Source organism: Aegilops tauschii, chromosome 6, assembly GCF_002575655.3.
Source record: "Aegilops tauschii subsp. strangulata cultivar AL8/78 chromosome 6, Aet v6.0, whole genome shotgun sequence".
NCBI classification, from domain to species: Eukaryota; Viridiplantae; Streptophyta; class Magnoliopsida; order Poales; family Poaceae; genus Aegilops; species Aegilops tauschii.
Window position 1 is genome coordinate 4322516 of NC_053040.3, and position 10216 is coordinate 4332731.

Genomic DNA, 10216 nt, shown 5'->3' on the forward strand with positions numbered 1-10216 from the left:
AGCAGAACTACATGGTCGGAGCAGGGCGACACCACATGAGTTACCGAGGAAAATGCAAACATGTTACGCCATGCATTTGAAGACACCGTGTGATCCATGCGGACTCGTACATTCGCTATACCACTCCTCTTGTTATCATATGTGAAGGGCACCCTCGAGAAACCAATATCCACCAACTGGCATACTTCAAGCACATCCCGGAAAGCAATCATTTGAGGAACCGGTCTGGGTGCGGCTAACATATGCTCAAAATCCCAGAGGCATTCATTAAAATCACCGATCACCAACTAGGGTGATGATGAGTATAGGGATTGTAACTTCTACCACATGAGATGCCGGTTCTCCAAACGCGGCTCGCCATGTACAAAGGTAACTCTCATTGTTCAGCATCTGCATGCACGCGAACAGTAGCATCTATGAATCGATCATCTTTGTCCAAAACATGAACCATCAAACTCTCATGCCAAAACAAGGTGATACCACTACTGAGCCCATTACTATCCACACCTTCGAAACCATTTAGTCCCAAGCGCCCTCTCAATCTCCTCATCCTCTCATCCTTCTGTCTAGTTTCACACAAAAGACCATCATGGGGGAAAGCAACCTAACAAGCGTCGCTAACTCGCGAGTTGTCCGGGAATTCCCCCCTCCTCGGTAGTTCCAACTCATGAGATTCATTGATCTCGGCGGAGCTCCCCTGGGAGCCCGCCAATGGAGAGCCAGCCTTCTGATTACTGGCTATGTTCAAAGCAGAGTTGCTATTACCAGGTTCCGATCTCTTGGGATCTTGCTTCGACGGGGGACTTGGTGGGACAGTCCCCATGCCCGGTAGAGATGAAGCGTTTTGGGGGCAACCTGCCCAGGAGGGCCCTTAGCATCCACCCCCTCTTCTTGCTTGAATCAATCAACTATGTGTCATTCCCTGAAATTTATCAAGCTCCATATCTAATACAGAAGGATTACTTTTTGCAAAAGGTTCACTAGCATCCTGGCTGCGTCCACCCCCTTTCGGAGCACCCCTCATACTCTAGGAGGCTGTTAGTTCCTTGAAAACCAGCGCTGTAGGGGCATGAACACCATCCCCATGTTCAGTATATAGGTGTCCTATCATGCCGCATACGGCGCACCAATTCGGGAGACGTTCATATTTAACCTTAAAAATATGTCTCTTCTTTTGCTTCAGAATCGAAACATGGTTCTTTAAAGGTTTCCTCAACTCCAGGGTTACCCTAGCCCTGTAGAAATTACCGACATAGTCTCCCGGGTCATCTTCCTCCTCACATACCACGCCCATCTTTGCTGCCAACAGTTTCACCACAGGTCCAAATCCATCCGGGAGGTCGTGAATCTGAATCCAAATCTTGAAGTAGTTTAGGTCAATCAACGAGGGTTTGGTAAATCCATCGTAAGTTGCAAGCACCACTGGCTGTCCTCTGAAGGACCATGGCCCTCCCTCCATTAAATTATCCCCCAGCGATCTGAACTTGACTGTCTGCGCTAGATCCCATGCGCTTCTCATATTTTTGTAGAACCAATAATCCCCATATTCCTTGGCCGTGTGAACTTTTCCGATCACCAGCCATCGGGGGCTGGTTGTCGAGTCTGGCACCACTTCCTCAAACACCAGATCATCAAACTCCTCTTCCACAATCCCTAGCTCAACCATTAGTTCATCCAGCTCCTTCTCCCCCTGCGATTTTGACGATGATGGGTTAGCCATCGTAACCCTAGGGCAAGCCCCGGAGAAAGACAGCCCCCTGCAAAAACCCTACCCCTATACCTAGCCAAGGCCGGGAAGCGACACAAGGTCGCCCCTTAGAGCAAGTATAATAGAGATGAGTCAGCGGGCTATAAGGAATAAACTAGTATATTTCTGCTTAGTTGAAGGAAAGAGAAGAGGAGAGAGAAGGTAAGCGGGCTCTTCGTGAAGAGCCAGCTCTAGCACGTGCTCCTAGGCACTTTGTGAGAAGGAAAGGTGGGCCACATAATGAAAAAGTAGTATACTCTTTTGATCTACTATTATACATGTTGACTATAAGATTGGCTGTAGATGACATGGCACTGGCTTATAGCAGCAGCTGGCTATACTATTAACCATGCTCTTAGTCAGCCCGAGCGCCGAAGAGAGGGGAGGGGGACGGTGGAGGTGGAGATCTCAACGGCTGCACAGTTGCCGAGAGGAGGGAACCCTATCAGATCGTTAATTTTCTTGCATACGATGCCAGTCACCGAGGTCTAGGGCAGCTCTTGATCATGCGCCGTTTTAATCTAACTAAAGTCTAGAAATGCTGAAGGAGCGAGGTCGATCATTGCGCCGATGCACGGCCGGCCAGCTAGAGCGGCAGCGAGCAAGGAAGAACATGTTAGGCTAGTCTCGTTTCTCATCCTCTGGTGGATGCTGCTTATTGATGGGAGGAGGGTCGTTTTGGCTTCCTCCAGAATCAGCAGCCTGGTGTCATGGATGGAGGTAGGAAGGGAGCAAGGCTTGTTTCTTGTTAGTTTACTTGGGCCACATATGGTCTCTTTTGATAGTGTGTTCGTTTTGTTTGAAGCTATGAATTCCGGACAACGTTCTTCTTGATCTATTTGGGACATATATACATGCATGATTATTTTCAATAGTTATTTGTTTCTGCTTTGCTGAATCCTTTTGGCCTAAGATGCAAGCAGCAATATATTAAGATTGTTTAGCGCAAGTCGACATCCATACTCTTCTGCTCACCAGATAAGTTTTCAACTTTTCATTCAGCAATTGAGACTATATGCATTACAGAAACGCACATGTATACACACATTAATAATCTAAGCGATACAAATTCCAGCTGCATATTGTGTGGACATTATATACAGAGAAATAAACACGCACTAGGGCATGCAACATGTACATATATCTCGGCGTTACATTAATGGCAACTTGAAATCTTCATTGATCGGTCCAGGAGTCAGGATTGCACCAACTTCAATACAGGTTTCTTCTGAAGCCTGGAAAGTTGCTGCTGCAAGTCTTGCTTGAGTTCGTCTCCGTAGGAACCCTTGAGCCACACTTCCTTGAGACACACTAGATGCTCTAGCCCAGAGAACCGCAGAGACGACCCACTAGAGCAGTGAACCTTAAGCACCTCAACATATACCATCATCCGAGCTGGCGGCAAAAAAGATACCTGTACTTTGGAGGTACAGTCGATCTCGAGCACACGCGGATGTAGGTCGTTGTACGGAACATCTTTTGGGGTTGTAAAATGAAGCTCAGCATCTTGAATCAGCTTTACACAAAGGTGACCTAGGGCTTCGCTCTTTGGCAGTTCATCAAGGACGTGTAGGTCCTCTTGCCTGAATATGGTCATCTCAAGATCCAACCTTTTGAGGTTATCAAGATGCTTCATCCAGCTGCCTGGCAATATGTGTGCATACCCATACAACTTAAGTGTCTTCAGGTTCTTGGGTGGCTTGGAGATTGTGTCATCGAAACAGAAGAACAAACCCTGCTCCTCTTCCTTGTCAACTTGGACTGACAAAGACTCCAGATGGGCGTGACCAGAGATGGCTGAACACAGCTCCTTCAAGTTTTCCCGGTTGATGCCGCACAACCCGAGCCTGCGCAGTCGGGAAAGATTCTTGAGCTCCATCAGGATGGCCTTCCCACCTACACCACTGACGTTAACAACACCAAGAGTATGTAAGGCCGTCAATTTCCCGATTCCTGCGGGAACCTCAACGCCAAGGCTATTAAGTCGTGGTGCTGTGTAGCACAACTTGGAAAACCAGCTAGATAGCATAGTATGTGGCATGCGCCTTGACGCTATTGATGTCTTGACTACATCTGGTGCTCCTGCTTGGCTTGTGCTGCTGCCAACACCTTCTTCTATTTGTGTTGGTGGTGCTGCTGCTGGGTGTTGGCTTGGGGGAGTGCCATCGCCATCTTGTGCTGGTGTCAATGTACTGTCATAATATGGTGCTGTTAGGCTTATGACTCTACCACCTTCATTCCATGGTTGTTTACTTGTGCCGGCACGTATGTATTGCAGCTTTTGCAACTTGGTGATACCTTGTGGGAGTGTGGCTATGGAGGTGTGTCGGGCATCCAATGTTTGAAGTTGCCTCAGGTCACCCAATGAATTTGGCAAACGGGTAATCGCTCTATGTCCTCGTAAGGAGAGGAACTTGAGGCGAGGCAGTAGCTTCCCGATCTGCTCAAGGTCATTATCTGTTACATTTGTTGTGTCCTCTAGATCCAACACCCGAAGAAGTCTCATATTATTATTGGTAGATACGAAGAATGGATTCCATTCCCCAAACACCGTCAAAGACCTTAGTGATGAGAAATCAATGTTCTCAAACACATTGATGTCCCTATCCCAGCTTTTTCTTATGGTGAGGTGCTTTCCCACAAGTTGCGAGTTCAGACTACAATGCCCCTCCAGTGCAAAGACAAGATTATCTTCCATTGGTCGTGAGATAATGTATTCATGGAAGAAACCATTGACTCGACACATGGACTTACTTGATGGTTGTTGGATTATGCTCAAATCGACAAGTTCAAAGAACAACCTTTCTCCATTCTCCTCTGCAGTACCACTAGATGTGTCCCTGGAATAACCCTCCGCGATCCACCGCCTCATTAAACGCCTCCACCTAATGTTGTGGTTTGTAGGGAATACCGGCAAATAGAAGATACATGGCTTGAGTGAATCGTTGCAATCTTCAAAGTAGGAGTGCATCCAAGAAAATAGACCCCTTAAACAGTCAAATTCAGCGTCGTTTTCCAACATGTCCATAAAGTTTTCCTTTATATCCTCCACCTTATTGCGACGACGACAATACTTGCCTATTGCAACTATCACTTTGGGAAGGCCTCCACACTTGGCCAAGATATGTTTTGAAAGTTTTATCTCCCTCGGAGTCAATATCTTGTCGGGACCAAGTACCTACAAGTAAAATATAAATCAGACTCTGAAATATATACAAATTCACTTTGGAATTGATGGTAAGTATAAATTTAACTTTTACAATTTAAGCTAAATTCATAACAAAATTAAAATTTGAGGTTTAATTGTCAAATGGGCGACAGATCACGAATTAAGTTTGAAGGAATATCCTTTGTTTTCATGTGGTGCAATCAAACAAACTTTGGTGCAACAAAATTCTGTAGGACCAAAATAGGCATGATATTGAAATCATGTGTTTTTCCTTTTCGACAAAGGATGGATTTTATTGACTCAAAATGAAGGATCAAGTGGATACGAACACAATGAGCACACACGTGGCCTCTGGATAGTTACAATGCACACAGCCAACACCAACGCATGCACACTAACAAACTCGCTGATAAATAACAAAGTCATACAATACCAAAGTTATGCCTAAGCGAGGGGAAAAAACCCGTAAGTGATCAATACAGTGATCGACAAACTATGACAATGACCATATTTTTGACACCAACCATCTTTTGACGCCAGAAGGACAACGGGATTCTTAAACATCAACACCCTTATGAAGGGAAAGACGTTCAAGCACCTTTGTCACCGGATCCAACCAGTAAAAGTCATATTCTAGGTTTTCACCTTGACGAAAAAAGTCCAAATATATTCGAGCAATGCCATCAACAAGGTAACGATGAAAATACCATCATCATTGCCAGGTATAACCAACATGAGTCAGACCTTGGGTTTTCACCCCAAAGCTTCAGACTGGGTACTCGAGAAGCACCACAATCGAAGTTAATCATGAATTGTCGCCACCACTTTTCCACAATCCCAACCACTACATCGCATGAAGTTGCTGGGATTGTGGAGATGTATTTTTCCTATTCATGTTTTGTTGGAATCCCATGAATCAAAGAGGCCCTAAATTGTCAAAGCATGCATGTGAACGTAATTCAACATTGTAATTAATAAATAGCAAAAGTGAAAATTGATTATACATAGAGAGAACCATCAGGCATTACGTCCATGCTAGGAGAGTAGATAGATTCCTTCTTTCTTAGAACATAGGAAAACATCGCGAGCAGAGGTCGGGTGTATGCTCATGGTGTTTTGTACAACCACAACACATAATGAAGCTTTGACTACACCGTGTTCGTCTCCATGGTTGGCAACAACACTAATGTTGTAGTCATATGCTTATTTTCATGCAAATTTCCTAGATGTGCTAGTTCATTGTTATGCGTGTACTCACATTTCTAGTTTCAAGTATGTGATTAATATGTCTCGCACTATTGTGATGATGTTCATATGGATTAAATTGTTAACTCAAAATTTTGCTTACTATTTCAACATATAATAGATATATAGGTGATTAGTCCTACATATATGGAATATTGTTATTGTTTCAATCAGAAAATACCATGCCAAAGGTTGAGAGTAAACACACCTTTTTGAACAGACCAAGGGCCTCACCAGCTTCTAGACCTTTGACGTTGACCACGCATTCATCCTTATTATCTACACAATACCTGGCCACATTTGCTTCATTTGTAATGACAACAATAGTGCTTAGTGCAGAATGCCCAGATAACTCAGATAAGAAGGTGTCTTTTATCAAGTCCCATTCATCCTTGGACCGCAGGCCATCAAAAACTACTAAGTAGGAATACTGACTCATGATATTACGACACCCTTGAATTGGGTCCTGGCCTTCTATTATACTAATTGATGCCACTTCCTTGGCTTGAATATCATCAGAATGGAAATCTAGAAGCAGGCGCCGAGAAAATTCTGTCAAATTGAAGGGATGGGGCACATCAACCCAGCTATAGTAGCTAAAAATGTTTCCGACATATGAGAATCCTAAGATACCAAGGATGCGGTTGTAGTAAGTGTTTCTGACGAAATCTGATTTCCCAATACCAGCAATCCCCCACACTGCAGTCACCTTCTCTGATGGAAGTTCCCCATCACCGTCATGCCCAAAAAGTTGGAACTTGTTGGTCCAGTCATGTGCCTCTTCGATTCTGCGACCCTGCACGGCACACAGATAGTAATTAAATTAGAGAATTCATTTCTTTCCCTAGAAATTTGTAGATTGCAACAAGAGAGTATACATGGGGAATACAAAAGAAGAGAGCAAGTAAACATGGAGACATGAGATTGTAGGTTGAATTTTCCCTCGTATAAATTCAGCAAGAGAATAAAGAAAGGATCGCGAGTAAACATACCTTGGGCTCCAGATATTCACAATTGATGGCCCGATATTCTTCATCATCTACACAATGCTTGGCCACGTGTTCTTCATTTGTAATGACAACAATACAACCTTTAGTAGGCTGCGTTAAGAAGGTATCTTTGATCCAGTCCCAGTCTTCTGTAGACTGCAGACCATCAATGACAACAAGGCAATCCTTTTCATGGAGAGTCTTACAACAACCTTCAATTAACTCTTGGTCAACTGCTGCAACTTCGTTTGCTTGAAGACCATGTGAATCATCATGGTCAACTTCGTTGCCTCGAGAACCATCTGAATCATTATCGGCTGAGTCATCATAATCATCATCAACATCATCCAAATCCAAATGTAAGCGTCGAGGAAAGTTCATCCTATTCAGTCCATTGGAAACATTGACCCATCTATAATTTCCAAACTGGAAGCTAAAATACTGTTCCTCGTCGATATCCTTTATGCAGTGGTACAACTCTTTGACAAGTTCTAACTTGCTCCGCGTGCGACCATGCACAGAGATCACACCGACTCGCCTTATCAGCCGTTTAAGTTCACTCATATCACGGCGACGACTAGAGGAGACCTACAAGTAAGAAACAAAAATAATAAATTAGGAAAACCTTAACGATTAGGAAAGAGATGTAAGTCAGCCGGTATGCTGGTTTTACCAAACCAATCTCCATGTTGAGATTAATTACATAAATCCTTGACCAGTGATGAGGGTACTAAATAAATGTGATAGGTCGGTATCACCTACTTTTCAGAAAAAGGTTAGCAGATTTGTGGATATATCATATCAGGGTATATCATTTTATGAACTAGGATGCATAATAAAGTTACATCACTTCAACAGTGCCGCGTCTTGACTCCTGATACCCAAAATAAGCTACAGATTTTTAGGTTTAACAGTCAAGTTACGTGCTTGATCCAAGAAGCACATCCGAATTAATTCAAGGCATGCAGAACTTTTGTAATCCACGATTAAGTTAATCAACAAAAATTGTGGAATAGCCTAACCCGCTGCAACTATGTGAAAGGCCGTATAATTAAAAAATATGAAAAATGAAGAGAGAAACAACTCTTACAAGTTGTATTAAAACTTGTACAAAGATAATACACAAATAATTATATTTCTGCTCAAAATTTTGAAAGTGCAAATATCATAATTTTGGAAATGTATATTTATTGAAACGGAAACATATTCAACACATTTCCAGAACCGATTTATGCCCTTCCCTATTAGCGCAATTGTTTAGATATTACTTGGATGCTGCTTGTAAATGTACCTTTCACTAAGCAATAACAATAAAAGGATATTCCGATATTTGGATCTACAATCCACCCATGTATCTCAAGGGACAAGCAATATAATGCTATATCAAAATGCATGAATGTTCATAGAAAAATGGTTAAAGTATGAGGTACACGTCATGTCCTGCTTTTGAGAATTTGAGTATATTTATGTGCTAGCTTAATTGAAGTTCGTGGAAGTAGTTGATATAGTTCTAGGTTTATGGGCTTACCGTCTTGAAAAAGGCACAAATAGCTTGACCGTGAGAGAAGTGCCGGAGCTCCGATACTTGGTATGGATCCCCAGTGCACATAAGTGCAACACCTAAGTCCTGCGTAGACATGACAATCCGGCTGCCATTCTTACAGTCAGGCAGGTAGATTTTGATAGCATCCCACTCTGCCAGGGTGGATACTTCTTCGAGGAAGACGAGATACCTATTCTCTTTCATGAGTTGCTCGGCCTTGATTAGATCGTCTTCAGTAACCACTCTTGCTACTTTCATCCTTGTACCGAAATCCTCCATTCCAACAGTTGCTTGGTGGGAGCTTGTGCATAACTGAATCATGAAGCTCTTGAGGAACTCGTCCCGGTTAAAGGGATGCATCAGCTTTATCCAGACTCGGCTTTTGAATTCTTGGCAGATTTGTTTGTTGTAATACACCTCCCTGAAGATGAATGTGGCTCCAAGATCACCCCCTGTACTTCCCCATAACGAGATCACTTGAAGGTCGTTGCTTTCATGAGTGATCACATCTTGGAGGTTGTCGATGTTGCTTATCCTCCCAGCAACATCCCACACTTCCCGCAAGAGGGGGAAAACAGATGCTGATGGGTTGGCGGTGGCCGGGGCAGGCTGCTCCGCCACCGAGATGGCCTTGGTGTGGGAGCCAGAGTCGCTGATGAGGTTGTAGCGTGTGTTCCTCTGGCTAACATCCTCGACCCTTTCCTTGAGCAGCTTTATCTCGGCGGCGGCCTCGTCGAGGTGCCGGTGCCGCGGCGGTGCCATACATGATGGCACAATCCGCCACCACCATGTCGACTTGTTGTCCAGATGGACAACAAACTCGACGCAGTCCTCGACATCGAAGGCCAGGTCGCGAAGCTGCCTCACCCAGGTCCGCACCACCTGGTTCTCGGCGCGCTCCTTGTTGGCGACGTTGAGGAAGGACTGCATCATCTGGAACTCGGCGGTGATGAACACCAGGTCGTGCTGCACCTTCTCCTTGAGCCTCGCCTCCTCCTCTATCGCCGACTTGACCCTGCTCAAGGTCCCCTCCACCGCCGTCTTGGTCAGCCCAAGAGCGAACTCCGCCATTGCTTGTTTGTGCTCCCGGAAGCTCTCTCCAGAGTAGAGTAGGGTGTTTGTTGTGTGGTTCAAGGTAGCAACGCCGCACTGGAAATGGGTTTATGAGGAGGAAAGCATCTGCAAGAAAAAAAAAACAGAGTAGGAATAAAGCATATATTCATTGCGTAAGTCGGATGGAGTGCTTTGTGCTTAGACAAAGGTTAGTGCTTTCTGCTTTGGTCGATGAAGATCAGAGGCAATGCTTTCGTCAGGAATCGACCTGTCTTTTCCATCTTTTGTGGCCACAAAGCTGCATTCACCATCAACGAATAATGCTGGCTAGCTGTTTCCGTAGGGTCCACAAACTAAAGAGAGGAATGGTGCTTTACATGGTTGCAGCTTTTGTATGTTTTCATTTTGCTGCATTTATGTTGATGGATTTTACATGCCTCACTTTTGAAAAGATTGATATATACTCTCTG

At 44.2% G+C, this 10216-nt stretch overlaps 1 protein-coding gene across 1 annotated transcript; it reads right to left on the minus strand.

The window, feature by feature from the left end:
• Positions 1-2767: 2767 nt before the first annotated feature.
• On the minus strand, positions 2768-9858 carry LOC109742882 (uncharacterized). The gene is made up of 4 exons (XM_020301976.3): positions 8679-9858; positions 7154-7738; positions 6370-6957; positions 2768-4925 (listed from the first exon to the last, which is right to left on the minus strand). Exons 1-4 carry the CDS (start codon positions 9762-9764, stop codon positions 2943-2945), a joined length of 4242 nt encoding a protein of 1413 aa, XP_020157565.1. The 5' UTR covers positions 9765-9858; the 3' UTR covers positions 2768-2942.
• Positions 9859-10216: the final 358 nt, after the last annotated feature.

Excerpts from the sequence above, each read along its gene's own strand:
- LOC109742882 (XM_020301976.3), bottom strand. The coding sequence starts at position 9,764 with ATGGCGGAGTTCGCTCTTGGGCTGACCAAGACGGCGGTGGAGGGGACC. Across the intron at positions 6,958-7,153 it reads GTGAATATCTGGAGCCCAAG|GGTCGCAGAATCGAAGAGGC; the intron begins GTATGTTTACTC and ends TGTGCCGTGCAG. Across the intron at positions 4,926-6,369 it reads CCCTTGGTCTGTTCAAAAAG|GTACTTGGTCCCGACAAGAT; the intron begins GTGTGTTTACTC and ends TTTTACTTGTAG.